Raw genomic sequence first — 19,260 nt, 5'->3', positions numbered from 1 at the left:
TGACTTGCATGTGTGAATATTAAGAACAAGAAATTCCTAGGCAGAGTGATGTGAGACAAGGTTTGAGGCTGCATTGGACTTGGCTGGTGGGCATGAAGGACTGAGCAAACGTTCAGCGCCTCTGTCACCTTGTAGGTGATCTTAAAGGTGAGTGGCACCTTCCAAAGAGGCAGGGACTGCTGCTGAGGGGCATCCCTGTTGGGGTGGCTTCTGATTTAGAGATGAGTTTTATCGAAAGGTCTGTTGATGTAGAGATTTTCACTTTTTTAATGTATTTATTTTAAAAGCAGGCAAATAATTAATACAGTTTCTTCATAAATTTCAAATACCACAAAGCCAAATTTTCCTCCTTAGCTGCAAGCCTTACTTACTCTGTTTATGGGTGACAGTTGTTACCAACTTGTGTCTGGGCGCTCAGCCAAACTTCTGTGGAAGTGGAGTGGGACATCAGTGGGACTTTTCAAGGCTCCAGGCTCAAGGAAGGGGGTCAGATGGAGAGCATCCTCCTTGATGCTGTTCAGTGTCTGACACAATTCAGCTCTACCAGTGACAGTTTCAGCCCCTTCCTTCCTAGGAGCTATTTCTATCCTCTACATTTCTTAGGCCTGTGGTTCTCTGCATTCCTCTCACACTTGCCAGGGCACCTCAAGCTCAGAGGCCTGGCCCTCCTCTCATTTCTTTCAAACCCACCACACGGCTCATCAGCTGTCCTCAAATGCCTGAGTTGAAATATCACACTGAGTTCTATTAATAGTACAACAAATACATACTCAACAAAATTAATTCTTTGAAGGGCTAACCATTTAGTTGTAAGACATCTGACCAAATAATAGACTGTTGGGTGAAAGGCTTTAAATTCTACCTTTTATTCAGTCTCCAACCATTCAGTACCTAGTTTGTCACTCGTAGGTACTCAGCATTCAACACCCAGGTGACATCTGTAGATGCTCAACAAACATAGATTGAACTAAATTTAAACATTTCCATTTATTTGCATTTTTACACAAAAAGTGCTTGTTATGACACATACATTTATAACTGGGGGGTGGGCACTTTTTGGCAACTTAGCAGTCAGAAAACACATTTCAGGTTGTGTGAGTAGGCCTCTGTCTGGGGAAGTTAGACAGCTCCCTGCAGCAACTCCTCTTCCAGGCCTTTCTGTCCCCAGTGTTGAATCTGAAATGTTTCTTTGATAGTTTTTATTTGCAATTTTTGTTGTTGTTTTTCAAGACAGGGTTTCTCTGAGTAGCCCTGGCTGTCATGGAACTCACTTTGTAGACCAGCCTGGCCTCGAACTCACAGAGATCCTTCTGCCTCTGCCTCCCAAGTGCTGGGATTAAAGGCATGTGCCACCATTGCCTGGCTTATTTGCAATTTTTAAACAAATAATTATGTCATTCCCCTTTCTTATCCTCCCACCAACCCTTTCATGTTTCCCCCATTGTCCCCTCCTAAATTTCTGACCTCTCTCTTTAATAAGTATTGTTACATGTATATACAAATGTACAAATATAAATGCCACCTTTTAGTGTTGCTTGTATGTAGATGATTTCAAGGCCAACCACTCGGTATTGAATAACCATTTTGGGGCTCATCCCTGGGGAAGACTAATTCTTCCCCTTTCATCAGTCATTAATTGCCTGTAGCTCTTCATCTAGGATTGGGGCTCCAGATTTCCCCCTTCCACATTAGCATGTCTATTGGTACTGTCCATTACTGAATCTAAGATGCTTTTGAAAAATGTTCTGGCCAGGCGGTGGTGGTGCATGCCTTTAATCCCAGCACCCGGGAGGCAGATCCAGGTGGATCTCTGTGAGTTTGAGGCCAGCCTGGTCTACAGAGTGGGATCCAGGACAGGCTCCAAAACTACACAGAGAAACCCTGTTTTGAAAAACCAAATAAAAAAGAAAAAGAAGTGTTCTGAGTTTATTTTAAGTGTGGGTGTGGTGGTTGAGAGTAGTGATGGGATATCTAGCGAGCTGGGGGTGGAAGGTGGAAGAAGCCCTGGAGAAATCCCATGTGTTGCGGTCTTAATTAGGTGGTGTGTGGAACACTGTGCTGTTTGGTCATTGCAATCATTGAAAGACCATTTGCCAGATGTGAAGCGTGCATCACGCTGTTTCTCACTCACGCAGTGTGTGCTTCCCTTCCTTGTGCCCAAAACAAACACATGGGTTATTTGCTCCTGGCCTTTGGTTCCTGTGAGGTCAGGGTTTGTCCCTGAGATGATAAGGGCAGGGTTAGGGGAAAGCGGGCATATAAAGACCGCTTGATGATGGTGATGATATTGATCTTAGCCTCCTCTGCCAGAATAAATGGGAGAAGATTTGGAGTGCTCAGGAAACAACCATGGAGGTTTTTGAACACATCAACTTGATGGCCCTGGACATAATCATGAAATGCGCTTTTGGCCAGGAGACCAACTGCCAGATAAACAGGTCAGTGATGGGGCAGTAAATGAATTCACTGTGATCTATTAATTATTAACCCCTTGTTCCTACGTTTCTCTTCTAGCACCTATGAGCCTTATATGAAGGCAACCTTTGAACTTGGAGAAATTATATCTTCCCATTTGTATAATTTCTGGCATCATCATGACATAATTTTCAAATTCAGCCCTAAGGGCCACTGCTTCCAGGAGTTAGGCAAAGTGATACATCAATGCACAGGTAAAAACACGGGCCTGTCTTGGGTGTGGGTTACCCAAATCCATGCACCATCATGACTATCTTATGTGTAGAAGGATAAGTCTCACAGTAATCAGGAAAAGAATTCTTGTTCTTAATGGAGCTTTAAAATGGACACCGCTCAAATAATTACAACTTCATTCTTTTAAGATAAGTTCACACTCTCACCATCATGTATTATACAATTTTATTATATGCAATTATTACAAAACATATAACAAGGGGGAATTTAAGATTTCAAAATGCAATAAATTAAGTAAAAATTACAAGCTAAAATGCTTGCACAGAATAGGCATACAGGAAAAAGTAGATGTGGGTATGTCTTCAAAGGACACCCAAAAGCTGGGTATGGTAGTGTATGCCTTTAATCCCAGCACTCAAGAGACTGAGACAGATGATCTCTGTGAGTCTGAGGCCAGCCTGATCTACATGGCGAGTTCCAGGACAGTCTAGAATTTTGCCATGTGAGTGTTGGGACTCTAGATTGGGTCCTCTGGAAGAGAAGCCAGTGCTCTTAATGACTGAGTTATTGGTCCAGCACCGACAATTACTTTGTTGACAGTTTCATACATGTACACAATTTTGATCATGTTCACTCCAACATTACTTTTTCTTGTCCTCCCTCTCTTGCTGAAGCCCCTCTTTCCAACTATTCTCCCTCCTACTTCCATGGCTTTTTTTATAACTTGCTGAGTTTAATTAGTTTTGCTTCCATAAGCATGAGTGAGCAGCTAAATTCTTGATATACAGAAAATGTTTTTGAAAATCAGCATACTACTCTACTTACTTCCATCCAAATTCTAAATTTATATGAAATGGTAAGTTCAAATAACAAAATTGACCCCAATTGAGACAGAAAACAAACTAATTTCTGTAGAAAGTGCTTGTACATATTCTATCTGCCCCATGTTCTGTTTTTGTCTGTTTCCTTTTTTGCTTTTAGCCCCTTTAGCTACATATGTTGGGTGTTTTCTCTGCTGGGTGTTCCATTGGTTAATTTCCATGAAAACAAGATTTTATACAAAGGAGGAAAACAGTAACTGGCCACTTGCATCTAACTTTACAATCATCTTGATGATGTTGCTTGCCTACTGATAGAAACTAATTTTCATCTCTTCTGTTTGAAACTTTTGTTAAAAGTTGTCTGTTGATGGAAAATAAGCCACTCATACAAGTTTAATGTATTTAGCTATAATATACCCACTCTGGCTTCTGAAATCAGGTAAGACATGACACTTTGTTTGGGCTCTGTCTTGCTTTATAATGTATTTGGCTTTGATTGACTTAGATGTTCCTTCAGTAATGAAGACCTTTTATTCTATGCAGAAAAGATAATCCAAGACAGAAAGAAACTCCTCAAGGATGGAGTAAAGCAGGATGACACCCAAAAGTCTCAAGATCTTCTGGATATTGTCCTTTCTGCCCAGGTAAATGCACCAAGAGTCTAGACCCACTCACACAGCTGCTGAGTGTGGGAGGGTGGATGGGCAAGTGGAGTTGGGACAGGAAGACAGAGCAAACCTCTTCAGATAAATGCCAACAGCAGAGTGCTATGAGCAATGGCTCTTGGTGCAGTCTGGAAGAAAGACTGAGACTTGTAACTCACCAGGAGTTAATGAAGACTAAATTACCTCTTTGCCATGATTTGGAGGTTATACAGATACTGGGAGTTTAGAGACTCACAGAAAAATTGGAAGCATGAGTGAGCACTTTAAAAAGGAAATGTTGAGAAACTAGATGCCTTTGGAAGAGTGAAGAAATTTTCCAAGTGCTTATGCAAAGCTTGCTTTTCTTTTGTGGCATTGGTTCTCCTTTGTGCTCTGGGCAAAGTAGGACTCACAATACGTATTTGATAAACTGAACTAAAATTGAAACCTTTGTTTGAAACTCTAGTGTTTTTGTAAAACTATCAGTTTGACAGGATCTCCAAACATCTGTGAAGTGATGTTTCATTCAGCCATCTCTGCTGTCTGTTGTAGGCTGAAGATGAAAGAGCCTTCTCAGACACTGACCTGCGGTCTGAGGTGAACACCTTCATGTGGGCAGGACATGATGCCTCTGCAGCCAGCATCTCCTGGCTCCTCTACTGCCTGGCTCTGAACCCCGAGCATCAGGACAGATGCCGGACAGAGATCAGAAGCGTCCTGGGAGATGGGTCTTCCATCACCTGGTAAGATCTGCAGCCCTCAGTATGTCATCCTAGCTCTCTTCTTGAGATTTTGCTTATTTCTTATTCTGGTGCCTTGGTGACCACAGTGTCCCAAGGTATGTGTATGCCAAAGCAGAGGAAGCAGGCCACTTGTCTGTCTCTTCCTTCTGAAGAGAGCCCTGAGTTAACTTTGTCTGCAAAGGAAGTTCACTATCCAGAAATCATACAACACTATTTTTTTCTATACAATGTTGCATTTGTTTCTTTCACCCAAGCTCTGGCACATTTGCAGTGAGGGACAGACCTTGGGCTTGCGTGTAGAGCTTCAAAGACAAGACTCCAGAGGGACTCCTGGGCTGAGAAGGCTGAAGGAGTAGCTGTATCAGTGAGTTCACTGTAGCACCCTAGCCGATCGCCTGGTCACTGGTGTCATCCTTCAGGATAGGGTGGCCTTTGAACATATTAAATAATGCACATTGTTATCGAGTTAGAAGCTGTAGACTGAGGACATTTTAAGAATTGAGGCACTAAAATGATGACTAAGATTTTGTACAGACCCTGTCCTCAGTGATCTGTAGTCTAAGGCAGGAGAAAGACCGTCACACTGCAAATTAAAGGACTCATGGTAAGGGCAAGGACAGAGATATTTGCTGACCACCAGATTTAGAAGACAGATTCCCACCCTGGCCATGGGGATTTAGTGAGACCACCTCCCCCTTGATGATCTGACACTTCTGGGACAAGAAGAGCAAACCAGGAGAAAGCCTCAACTCTTAATGAATGTTAATAAGCTTTAGATAATGGATACATCCCTCAGACATGCTATTTGCAAAAAAAACCAATGTATCCCCGATAAGCCATTCCCAATGCCCTAGTCAAAGGGACCAAAAGAGAAAGATGCTAAACACCACTGAGCCACATTTCATAAGCAAAAGTCAGTTCAGAAAACAAAAATTGAAGTTCTAAAGGCAGTAGAGATCTCATTTGATAAGGAACTAACAGTCATTTCCTACCATAAGTTCAAAGTTTCACCTAAGTGCTGAGGAGAGGGCTCAGCCGGTAAAGAGCTTGGTGTACCAGCATGAGGACCTGAGTTTGATCCCCAGTACTCACACTGGAAAAAAAGCTAGGAGCAGAGGGCCAGAAAGATGGCTCAGCCATGGAAGCCTGATCTGAGTTTAATTCCCAGAATCCACTTAAAGGTAGAAGGAGAGAACTGATTCCACAAAATTGCCTCTGACCTCCACATGTATACCATGGCATATTCCCTCCCACCCCCTGAAACACACACACACACACACACACACACACACACACACACACACAGACCAAAAAAAAAAAAAAAACCCTTCATGTATATAGCATAAAATACAATGTTACAATGTTAAGTAATGACTTTTTACTGATAAAAAGTGTGCATGTTTATTTGTAAATACGTACATGTACTGTTTACAGTATGCTATTTTTATCCATGTATGCATTTTGAAATAACTAAACCAATGGGCATATTCATTAACTATGTAATTATTTTTGTGGTAAGGACATCTAAAACATACTCATTGAGCAAGTTCAAATATATGACAAATCATTAACAATTACAACAATGTAGTTTCTCCATATCTAATCAGAATTCTGAATCTCTTGTTGTCACACCCCTGATTGGCAGGCACTACTCCACTCTCTGCCTCTACAAATTCAACCTCTTAGAGCCACATGTAACTGCATTCATGAGGTATTTGTCTTTCTGTGTCTGGCTCATGTTGCTTTGCATAATGTCCTCCAGGTTCATTTGTGTGTTAACAAACAAAAGACTCTCCTTTCACTGGTACACAGCATTGTGCTGTGTGTATGGACCACGCATTCTTCATCCATTCATTAGATAATGACTCAGGCTGATTCCGTATCTGGACTGTAGTGAATAAAGTGTCAGTTGATACAGTGACTTCATTCTCTTTGAATATATATTGACAAATGAAATTCCTGGATCTTGTGGACTTCTTTTTGTAATTTTTTTAGGGACTTCTATGCTGTTTTCCATTTGGTTGTATTGATCCATGTTGACACTGACAGTGTGTAAGGATCCTATTTTCTCCAAATCCTCATCAATATTTGTTTTTGCTTTTAGCTCTTTTTTTTAATTAATTTTTTTTCGTTTCACATACCAACCCCCTGTTCCCCCACCCTCCCCTTTTCCCATTCCCTCCTACCTCTCCTCATCCCACTCCCATCCCCTCCTCATAGGGGCTAAGGCCTCCCTTGGGTATTCAACACAGGCTGGCATACCAAGTTGGGGCAGGACCAAGGCCCCCCTCTCCCACATCAAGGTTGGATAAGGCATTGTGCCATAGAGAATGGGCTCTAAAAAGCTAGTTCTTCTACCTGGGATAAGTTCTGGTCTCATTGTCAGGGGACCCACAGACACATCAAGCCACACAATTGCCTCCCACATTCAGAGGGCCTAGTGCAGTCCCATGCAGGCTCCCCAGCTGTCAGTCCAGAGTCCATGAGCTCCCAATAGCTTGGATCAGCTATCTCTGTGGTTTTTCTCATTATGATCCTGACCCCCCTTGCTTCTATAATCCCTCCTCCCTCTCTTTAACTCCATAAACTTGGCCAAGTGCTTAGCTGTGGGTCTCTGCATCCACTACCAATATTAGTTTATTTTCCTTTTCTCTAACACATGTGAGGTGATACCTCATTGTTGGTTTTAATTTTAATTTCTCTAATGATATACAATGTTGAGAATTTTTCCATAGGCCTGTCAAGTATTTGTAGGTCAGTTTTTGAGACATTGCCTATTTAGACCCTTTGCATGTATTTTATCCAGTTTATATGTTTTCTTGAGTTATTTGCATTCTTTATACATTTTAAATATTAAGTCTTTATCATATTTGTGGTATGCAAATGGTTTCCCCATTTTGTAGGTCATCATTTCACTCTGTTATTTTCCTTGTCATTCATAAGGTATTTTTTCACTTAATGTAAACTCCTAATTTTTGCCTTTGTTGTTTGCACTTCCAAGAGAAAATTCAAATATGACCCATGTCAACAATCATCTCTTGATCATTGGTTTCTCTAAGAGTATTACAGTAAGATAGTATTTTAAGTTTTTATTCAGTTTTGAGTTGAGTTTTGTATATAGGATAAGAATCTCATTTTGTTCTCATGTATATCCAGCTTTCTCAACATCAGCCACTGAACTGAGCATCCTTTCCCCATTCTGTGTTCTTGGCATCTTTGCTGAAGATTCATTGTCCATAAGGGTGTGTGTAGATGTGGTTCCTGGCTCTCTACCTTTTCTATTTGCTTATTATTCTCCAGCTTCACAGTAGATCGCCAGATCAAACATTGTCTCACACAAATGTGCCTTTGTCTGTGAAATCATTGCTGCTGGGAGGATCCAAATGGAGAATCTCCCATCCTATCATCTTGTCGACTAGTCCATTTCTATTTAGTCACTAAACTTGGAAGATTATCATGTCTCTTTCCAGCATGAATTCAATGCTTCATCTTGTCTGTTGTAGTTACTTAAGAAACAAATAAGAATGGGCACAGTGGTACATGTCTTTAATTCCAGCAGGAGCAGGTGGATCTTTGTGAGTGTGAGACCACTGTGACCTACATAGTGAGTTCCAGGACAGCCAGAGCTACATAGTGAGACCCTGTCTCAAAAAAACAAACCAGAAGAAGAAGAGGAGGAGGAGGAGGAGGAGGAGGAGGAGGAGGAGGAGGAGGAGGAAGAGGAGGAAAGAAAAGAAAGAAACTCATGTGTTGACTTTTCTCATTCTTGATTGGTCTAAATTTGAAAACAGTAATTGAGTCCTGGCCAGGTGAAAAAGCAAAAGTCCAGATTATCTGTTAACTATTCTTTCTTTTAATGAAAGAAAGAGGAATAAATACTACAAAGAACACATTTTCAAAGATTTTTTTTTTTTTGAGACAGGGTTTCTTTGTGTAACAGCTCTGGAACTTTCTCTGTAGACCAGGCTGGCCTCAAACTCACAAAGATCCACCTGCCTCTGCCTCCCAAGTTCTGGGATTAAAACCACCACCACTCAGCTCAAAGATTTATTATTTTTTAATTATGTGGATATGAGTGTTTGTGTGGGGGCATATGCACATGAGTAAAGGTGCCATAGAGTCCAGAAGAGGGTGTCAGATCCTCTGGAGCTGGAGTTGGTTGTGAGCCACATGACAATGCTGAGAACTGAACTCAGATCTTTTGCAAGAGCAGCAAGCACTCTTAACTGATGAGCAATCTCCAGCCCCAGAACACATTTTAAAAACAAAAAAACAACTCTATAACACACCCATCATTTTCATTAATGAAATTTACACGTGGCATTCAGAAAATTTTAAGCAGTTTCTCTCTTTGGCTCCTTGTCAGGCCATTTCTACATTGGTTTAAGACTATTTGCTTGCCAGTGGTGGCGCACACCTTTAATCCCAACACTGGGGAGGCAGGTGGATCTCTGTGAGTTTGAGGCCAGCGTGGCCTACAAAGTGAGTTTCAGGACAGCCAGGGCTACACAGAGAAACCCTGTCTGGAAAAACGAAAAACGACGACGACGACGACGACGACGACGACGACGATGACAACGACGATGATGATGATGATAACAGTGATAATAATAATAAAATTCTTTGCTCAGGAAGATTTATGTGAGTTCAAGGCCAGGGTGATCTATTCAGAGAGCTCCAGGCTTTTGAGGGCTGTATTGGTAGAATTTTCTGTCCTGCCAGCCAGCTCCCAAATAACCACACTGATATAGATATATAAGATATGGATATGATAGGATAAAAGAGTAGATTGTTGACTCTACTTTTAAAGAACAACAACTTGCTTAAAATATTCTACATTGCTGTGGATTTTAGTTTATTGATGCAAATTTGAAGTTAATTTTGTTATACTGTATGTATATTTCTACTTTTGTTTAAGGTATTATGTTTGTGCAGTTCATTTAAAATTGTAATGTATAATTAAGAAATTCAGATTAGGGCTGGAGAGATGGCTCAACAGTTAAGAGCACTAGCTATTCTTCCAGAGGTCCCAGGTTCAATTCCCAGAAGCCACATGGTGGCTCACAACCGTCTATAATGAGATCTGGTGCCCTCTCTGGCCTGCAAGCATACATGCAGGCAGAACACTGTATACATAATAAATAAATAAAACTTTTTAGAAAAGAAATACAGATTAATAATTAGTCATCTATGATAATCAAACCTATAGTCATGTTAGTTAAGTTTTCTAGGTATACATAGATATATTTCAATTAGGTAAGTAATCTTCAAGCATTTCAAAGACCTACAGAATATGGCATTTAAAATGTTTTAAAAACTTAGACTTTTCTGGACAATGAGACACGTCTGATCCTGGCAGCACCAGTTTACTTCAGAGAGGAGGATGGGCATTGAAGACACTCTATATGGAGTTTATCTTCTTCTTGGCAAAAATAGCTGTTTGGGCAAGAAACTGTTCTTGCCTAGACTGCATGACAAAGTGTTGTATCAATTGAACATACAGGACCCATAGGAAGGTGACAACTGAACTTTGCAAGGGGAGATGGTCCTTCAGATTCCTGTTTCACAGAAGAAACTCTATAAGACACAGAGAGAAGTAACTGAGAGACTCTAGGTCTATAGCCTTAAGATGGATGTCCCAATGTTACAGAGGAATTTTGGATGACTGTCCAGGTAGGCAGCTGTCTCTGTCATTTCCAGAATTTTGGAAGTTGCTTACAATGCATTTCCTGTTTACTCAGAATATTATATCCTTCTGGGGTCTCTGATGTAGTTGAAGACTAGATAGTTATAATTATAATTTTCCTTGGTTATGATAAAAGATAAATTAGATATGAAACTTTAGACTCACAAATATGGGATAGATGATAGAATATTTTCTTTTTTTTTTCTTTTTTTTTTCTTTTTTTGAGACAGGGTTTCTGTGTGTAGCTTTGTGCCTTTCCTGAAACTCACTCTGTAGCCTAGGCTGGCCTTGAACTCATAGAGATCTGCCTGACTCTGCCTCAGAATATTTTCTTTAATTTTGTCAAATACAAATAAACTAGATATTGTAACTGTAATTCTTGCTTGATAACTGTTTTGTTATATATAATTTTACTATGTTAAAGTTAAAACCTTCCTTGTTTATTAGACAGAAAAGGGGAAGTGCTGTATGCTGTATGCTGTGACTATGTGTTGCTTTGATTGATTGATAAGTAAAATGCTGATTGGCCAGTAGCCAGGCAGGAAGTATAGGTAGGCAAGAATGAGGAGAATTCTGGGATGAAGAAGACAGAGTCAGGAGTCACCAGCCGGACACAGGGGAAGCAAGATGACAAGGCAGAACTGAGAAAAGGTACCAAGCCACGTGGCTAAACATAGATAAGAACTATGGGTTAATTTAAGATATAAGAGCTAGTTAGCAAGAAGCCTGCCATGGCCATAGTTTAAAAAATAATATAAACCTCTGTGTGTTTATTTGGGTCTAAGCAGCCATGGGACCTGGCAGGACACAGGAACATTTTCAATCACACCACATAGAGACTGACTAATTATAAGTTGTAGCTAGAGTTTTCCTGCCTGGCTCACGGTCAGGGCAAATCTCTCTCACCCGCCAGTCCCACAGCTGCTTAGACCCGACCAAGTAAACACAGAGACTTATATTGGTTACAAACTGTATGGCCGTGGCAGGCTTCTTGCTAACTGTTCTTACAGCTTAAATTAATCCATTTCTATAAATCTATACTTTGCCACATGGCTCGTGGCTTACCAGGATCTTCACATGCGGCTTGTCATGGTGGCGGCTGGCAGTGTCTGTCTCTCAGCCTTCCACTTCCCAGAATTCTTCTCCTTGTCCCGCCTATACTTCCTGCCTAGCCAATGGCCAATCAGTGATTTATTTACTGACCAATCAGCAACACACTTGACATACAGACCATCCCACAGCACTTCCCCTTTGCTTTTCTTAAAAAGGAAGGTTTTAACCTTTGCATATCTCCAAAGTCAGCTTGGTATATTTGGGAATTTGGGCGTAGTTTTTCTTACTACTTCCTGCTGGAGGGGGGCACTGTATCTTATGGGGACACAAAGAATTTTTTTTTTTTTTTGTTTTTTCGAGACAGGGTTTCTCTGTGTAGCTTTGCGCCTCTCCTGGAACTTACTTGGTAGCCCAGGCTGGCCTCGAACTCACAGAGATCCGCCTGCCTCTGCCTCCCGAGTGCTGGGATTAAAGGCGTGCGCCACCACCGCCCAGCAAAGAATTTTTTAGGATTATGGAGTAGTCCATGAGGGTGTATCGTCTGAGCCAGTTGCCTTGAAATGGTTCTGGATGTTGGATCTTCTGGGCCATGGTGTCATCGGAGACCTTTCAGGTGGTCTTGGCTGGTCAAACCTGATGTATCTTAATCTGGAACAAATCCATAGCCTCTGGCTTTCTGTGGAAACAAAAGCAGAGCCTCCTTTCCAAAGCAACATATCCTTACATCCAAATTTTGAAGTCAAGGTACCTTTAAAATATACATTTTGGCATAACTCAACAGCTTTTGTAATCAAATGTTTTTCTTCAGTTACAAATATCAAAGAGAACATAATCCAGATTCTCTGTGTGGTAGCCATCTTTACGTGGCTTATTTTTTTATATTAGCTTGAGCCTATTGCTTTAAATTGCAGCCTTCTAAGCCTGAAACTGTGCTGGCACTATGGCTGCTGGCTCCGCCCACTTCAGCTTTCCAACATGGTGGTGGTACGTTTTCCGCCAGCTCTGGGAGCCATCAACTCTCAGAAATAGTGGGTCTATGCTTCTATCAAAGCAGCGTGTAGCCCAGAAACCTCTTTTTTTTTTTCTTTTGTACTAGCAAAGGCTAAATCCACCACACAGCTTAATGTGCCACTTGCAGAGGCCTCATTCCCGCCATACTGCAGGTCGAGCATGCACGCCAGGAACCTGCCATAGTAGCTCAAACATGCAGGCTGCCGCTAGCTTGAAAGAGACAACTAGGAGCTGTTTTTAGCTCCGCTTTAGAATCTTTTTACTCAGGTTTTAGGTGGAAACTCTTGCCCCACGTTGGGCGCCATTTGTAGCTAGAGTTTTCCTGCCTGGCTCACGGTCAGGGCAAATCTCTCTCACCCGCCAGTCCCACAGCTGCTTAGACCCGACCAAGTAAACACAGAGACTTATATTGGTTACAAACTGTATGGCCGTGGCAGGCTTCTTGCTAACTGTTCTTACAGCTTAAATTAATCCATTTCTATAAATCTATACCTTGCCACATGGCTCGTGGCTTACCGGGATCTTCACATGCGGCTTGTCATGGTGGCAGCTGGCAGTGTCTCTCTCTCAGCCTTCCAAATCCCAGAATTCTTCTCCTTGTCCCGCCTATACTTCCTGCCTAGCTAATGGCCAATCAGTGATTTATTTACTGACCAATCAGCAACACACTTGACATACAGACCATCCCACAGCAATAAGTGCTCAGCCTGTAGCATAGGCTTGTTACTAACTAGCTCTTACAACTTAAATTAACCCATATTTCTTATTTATGTTCAACCATGAGGCCTGGTAACTTTCCTCAAAGCAGCGTGCTCCTCTTGCTTCTCCTTGCATCTCCTAGCAACTCTGCCCTTCTTCATCCCTGTGCTCTCTCCTTGTCCATAAGTTCCACCTAACTTCTTCCTACATAGCTATTGACCATTTAGCTCTTTATTAAACCAAAGAGAGCAACACATCTTCACAGTGTGCAAAAGATTATTCCACAACAGAGGGCTACATAGTGAGACCCTGTCTCAAAATAACAACAAACCAAAATTCTTCTTTTCATTCACATTGATATGGGTAAAGTTATTTTTCTTAATTATGTAAGTCCCAGAGTAGGCACAATTGCCCAGTTATTTCCCGGCCTTGATGGGGAAAGAATACAGAATTAAAATTTTATATTTTCAAAATGGCCAACACCTGCATTAAAATAATTTATCAGAAAAGGAAATAGAAATGTGATTAGGCAAAAAATGACTAAATATATTCAATCATTTTCTTGATCCTATTTGACTAGCTAGTTATACAGAGAAACCATTTCATTCTTTTCCTGCTCTCACTCCAACTTGCTCTGTAGGAAGAGTTCTTTTCATCTCAGAGGCAAAATCTTGAGAAGTCTCAGAGTCCCATCCACTTAAATCACAATCCACTCTCAAGCCAGTAACTAGCCTGTCTAGCCCAGGGCAATGGCAAACCATCATTCACATGCTCATCTACTCGGAGCCTCCCCTTCACCCCTCCTTGGCCCTTCTTTGGCCAGGAAGCCAGTAAAGTGGGAGGGATTTGTTGCTGGCTGTCCTTATTGACCAGCTTCTCCCCTACCCAAGGCTCTGACTGTGTCAGAATGATTCTGGTGTGAAAAGGAAGCGTCATTGTCATGCCAAGGGTTTGGCAAATACTTTGTGCTTTTCTCTTCTCTCAGCCATTACATCTGCAGGTGTCTTGGAGACTCTCTGGAACTTTCTAGTGCTGATTCATGGGGCGGGGGAACTCTGGACACAGTGTTTCTCTAGCTGGTCTGGAGCTGTCCCTCCTCCTGGTCAGTTCACTGACCACACCTCCCCCCAGATAGCCTGTGCATCCCTACCTCATTCAGCTGCTCTCCCCAGCCAGTCTGTCTTCTCTGAGTTGCTTGTGATTGGGTCTGTGCTTCCCAAACCCCAGGGAGCACATGTCAGACCCTCTATGTGGCCTGAAGTCAGTCTCCCCTTGTTTAGGATGAATAGCATCCCACCCTGTTTTCTAAGGTATTTCAATATTTCAGCAATTCTCTTTACATAACTTTTTCTCTCTTAAACTTCTTTAGCCTTCTCTTCAGTCTTTAGCTGTGCCTTCTACATGTTTCCTTTACATGAAAAGCTAAGGGTCACAACACTGCTTTTCAGAAATCCTGTTTTTAGGCATGTGGCATCTGTGTGTCTACTACTTCAGCTGACATGGAGACAGAAAAGGTCACATTTTTATAATGTGCTATATAAACCCAGACAAAAGCACTTTACCCCAACAGTGATGCTTACTAGGAAAAGAAATCAAATAGAGGATAGTCAATACAAAGTGGATCTGGAGTCTAAGTCACTCCCCTCCTTCTTTTGTCCTCGCAGGGACCAGCTGGATGAGATGTCGTACACCACAATGTGCATCAAGGAGACTCTCCGCTTGATTCCTCCCATCCCATCCATCTCCCGAGAGCTCAGCAAGCCCCTTACCCTCCCAGATGGACACTCACTGCCTGCAGGTCTTCACATTCTTTTCCTAAGCATGAGATCCTGAAGGTCACAGTGATGACTACTGGGATTTGGGGCTTCTTGGGACCTCATGGTTGGGTAGCTACTGAAAGCTTGGAGGATAAATCCTCGATCATATGTGAGCCTTGGTGATCTTCCCAAACCACATAGCCAGTTAGAGCTGTTAGGTTCCAGCCTCATTTTGAGAACCCCAGCCAAGGGATTCATCTTTTGTGGGACATTGTCTCTAAGATAATTTTTGTGAGGTTGAGTTTGAGACCCAAGTGGGTCTTTACAGGAGATGAGCACCATTGTGTTAATGTGGAGACAGGAAGGGAGTCCTTATCATCACACCAACTCAGAAGGGAACAATACTTAGTCTGTATGAAAACCTTTGAATACATTTCCCCTTTGGAATGTGATCTTTACAAAACACTCATTGGGAAAACTCCAATATGCACATAAGGTTAATGGACATGAAGCAAAGCTAGAACTCATAGAGACCCCATGTGTGAAGTCAGATGTTTCTGGGCAGGGCTCATAGGTGGCAGTAGGACCCCATGACATATCACTTGTCTGTTTTAGTGTCCACAAGTCAACAGGAGAGCCTGCAACCTGCAGCTGTAATTTTGTTGACAGAACCAGAATTATTTTGGATAAGAAAATACTGTTCAAATTCCCTCTCTGGACTATTTGCCCAAATTCTCCATCTTTCATGAATGAACAGTGCCAAGAGAAATTAGCCACTGGATTTTCAAGGTAGAACAGAACAGTCTCTATGAAGTGCTGCCTAGCTGCTAACAGTAATTTCCAAACAAGACAGAAAACTTAAGCACAGTTTAGCTCTTTGATCAGACACCAGCAGCTCCTTAGCAAAAAATCATGAATTAGGTAAATAATTGCTTTGAAAACTAAAGTTCAAACCCAAGCCCATCCTCCCCCACCCCACCCCCGCCCGTGTCCTTCCCTGGTGGAGCGTTGGCGCACAGCTCAGCAGGAGCTAGCTCTTCCCTCCAGGAAGAAGTCTTCCTGCACACTACAGCAGCTGACAGTTTGCTCTTTCCCCCCTGCCTCAGGAATGACTGTGGTTCTTAGTCTTTGGGGTCTCCACCACAACCCTGCTGTCTGGAAAGACCCAAAGGTAAGACTGTCTTCTGTGGACATGCTTCAGAGAGTGGTGCCGAGTGATTCAGGTGTTGACAGCCAAGCGTGCAAAGGGCTGTGCTGTGAAAGTAAAGGACACCAAACAAACAAACGTAAAAGCCAGAAACGTGTAAAACTCACCCACTAATGACCTTGTCCTCACTCATATCCTTTATCTTTATTGTGATCTGAAAGATCTTAGTCCCACAATCTGTTCCCAGCTGTCACTGACTCTGTTTTAGTCATTCAACTGTCAAGCTCTTTCCAACACCCAGTCGATATCTGCAGGGCTGTGGTTGGTCAGTGGAGCAAATTGGGCCGCTCAGTCTCTTTTTTATTGTATGAAGCCATCAGGATCCTGGTGATGTAGATGGCACACTCAAGTTGCTCAGTTCCAATGTCCCATAAAGGAACTATTTGTGAAGATATGGGCAGACTTTAGGGGAAGCAAATGAAAGTGGATATCTTTCAGAATCTTTATCTTTTCTAGACCTGATGGGCCCCAGAAGGGAGAGTTAAATAACCTGTGGGAAAAGAGCTGGGAGCTCGGGAGGAACATCAAAGAGGTCCATGCAGAAGAAATGCTGCCATCAGGCAGCAGGGAGGAGCCAATGAACAGTCAACACCCCAAACTCTCCTTAACTGCCACTCTTCAGATCCACATCAATGCCTTGTATTGTCCCAAACCCACAAGGGAAACCATGTGGGTCAGCTGTCTGGAGCCCAGAATAGCCTCAGAAAGAGAGAAAGGAGGACCTAGACAGGCAAGGAAATGTGTAGAAAGTCTGAGTTTATTCAATTTGCTTGAAATTTAAAACATAAGCACTGGTGTTTTCTTCTATATAAACCACTAGGGCTTTTGATCTACTCTGTAGAATAAGAAGTTGAACCATTACGTCTCATTTGGCCTTGGCTTCTAAGTGGGTGCACTCTTAGACTGGCTAGCAGACAAGTCGGGGGAGGGCCAGATAGACCCTCCAGGGCTACAGCAGTGTTGTCCATGTGGCCACTGAGCAACTTGGCTGATTGGAATTACAACGTGGAGTTTGAAGACACAGTACCTAACCCCTTAAAAGTAAAATATTTCCTTAATTATTTATATTGAGTACATAGACTATTTTGTTTAATAAAACCTGTTACTAAAATTAATACTGTTGTCTTAACATTCGGCCCGCAGAACATTTTAGACAATTTCTGTAGCGTATGTTTCTGTATCAGCACTAAGTAGCACCTTAAAAGATGTGTTGTTGTCAAGATGGTAATGGCATTGTCTTCTCACTTCAGGTCTTTGACCCCTTGAGATTCACTAAGGAGAATTCTGATCAGAGACATCCCTGTGCTTTCCTACCATTCTCCAGTGGCCCAAGGTGAGGCCAACTTGAGTTGAAAATACACACAAAGCTTACTTACACCCACTAGCCCCTCTGCTCCATTAATTCCTCCCCAGAACCCATCTTTTCACAAAGGGCAATACCACTTAATATCAAATCCCATGAGTCATGCCTCCGAAAACAATCCTGCAGTGTAAGCATTGCTCACAGGCTCAATGCTTGTAGGAGGAACAGTTTGTGGGTGACTTCAACTGCTGCCTTCTTCAAGGAGGGTATCACATTGGACCTCCAAATCCACATTCTTGCAAGGAGCAATGTAAGAACAAAGTCTAAAAGTTATATATATATATATATATTGTGAAAACTGCTTTACTCTTGTGTAATCGAATTTTCCTAGGGGAAAAAATAACACAAACGCATCTACTCACCACCCCCCCCTTAACAGATCATGATGTATTAGAGTCTAATTTAGTGAACCACTGAATTTTTGCTGGGGTTATTGACAATGGCCAAGGGTTACTTATGGGAACAGGGGTGGCTCTAAAGCTGCTGTGCCTGAGCTATTTTTCTATTACTGTGAAGAGACACTATGACCAAGACAACTTGTAGAAGAAAGAGTTTGCTGCGGCTTACAGAGTCCAAGGGTGAATCCGTGATTGTCACAATAGGGAGCAAGGCAGGCGACAGGCAGGTAGGCCTGGCGCCACCTGAGTGGTAGCTGAGAACTTGCATCTAATCCACCAGCACCAAGCAGAGAGAGAAGGCTAACTGGGAATGACTTTGAAACCTCAAAGCCCACCCCCCAGAGACACACATCCTTCAACAAGACACACCTCCTAATCCTTTCCACTACATTCCATCAACTGTGGAGCAGACATTCAAACACATGGGCCTGTTTGGAGGGGGATTCTTATTCAAACCACCACAAGCAAGTGACCACTCCCGAGAGCTGCAACCCTGGAGCTCTGTGCACAGCTTGCAGGCCCCTGGACCGGCCTGAGAGGCCTCTAGGCAGCTCCGCTGGTCAGTGTCCTCCTAAACAGTCATTCACTGCTTCTGTAACTCTGGAGAGGGGCCCTCGTGAATCTTCCAAGTCACAGCTTGTCCAGACGTGAATCTGTTCACCAGAGTTCCTTCAGTCCTTTCCCTTCCTCCTGGAGAGAATGTTGCAATCAGAGGAAACTGCTAAGCAGCCGTGGACTCCAGACTTGTTATTCTAGGAACTAACACCTTTTCCTCCCTCTGCAGGAACTGCATCGGGCAGCAGTTTGCCATGCTGGAGTTAAAGGTGGCCATTGCCTTGATTCTGCTCCGCTTTCAAGTAGCTCCAGACCTCACAAGGCCTCCTGCCTTCTCCAGCCACATTATCCTCAGACCCAAGCATGGAATCTATTTGCACCTGAAGAAACTCCCTGAATGTTAGATACAAGGGGACAATGACTAAATTTCTTTTTGTTTTTAAGTTAAATTTATAGTCAATGGTCCAGGCAAATGGAGAGGACTCTATGTCTGATGGGAGAATTGAAGGACCATGGGATAGGGTATCTCTGCAGCTGCACATTACCCAAAGACATTTGCAGATAACACAGGTGACCCTGGATATGTACGACTTAGATTTTCAAATAGTTTTCTAACAATTACTTCCAAGCCAATCACTGGGTGACTTCTATATATTTTCTGCTTTGTAATAGTT

General features: G+C 42.4%; 1 protein-coding gene across 1 annotated transcript in view; it reads left to right on the top strand.

Moving 5' to 3' along the window:
• LOC131905097 (cytochrome P450 4X1) overlaps window positions 1-18,990 on the top strand; it is a 29,036-nt gene extending 10,046 nt beyond the window's left edge. The window contains exons 5-12 of the mRNA XM_059256047.1: window positions 2,311-2,438; window positions 2,515-2,669; window positions 4,014-4,114; window positions 4,667-4,857; window positions 14,971-15,104; window positions 16,170-16,234; window positions 17,521-17,603; window positions 18,816-18,990. Coding sequence (XP_059112030.1) covers window positions 2,311-2,438; window positions 2,515-2,669; window positions 4,014-4,114; window positions 4,667-4,857; window positions 14,971-15,104; window positions 16,170-16,234; window positions 17,521-17,603; window positions 18,816-18,990 — 1,032 coding nt within the window. The remainder of the gene's footprint in view (window positions 1-2,310; window positions 2,439-2,514; window positions 2,670-4,013; window positions 4,115-4,666; window positions 4,858-14,970; window positions 15,105-16,169; window positions 16,235-17,520; window positions 17,604-18,815) is intronic.
• The last annotated feature ends 270 nt before the right edge of the window (window positions 18,991-19,260 follow it).

This window comes from Peromyscus eremicus, chromosome 2, assembly GCF_949786415.1.
Source record: "Peromyscus eremicus chromosome 2, PerEre_H2_v1, whole genome shotgun sequence".
Taxonomy (NCBI): Eukaryota; Metazoa; Chordata; class Mammalia; order Rodentia; family Cricetidae; genus Peromyscus; species Peromyscus eremicus.
Note: the sequence above shows the minus strand (reverse complement) of the source record. Positions and strands in the feature narration are given on the sequence as shown.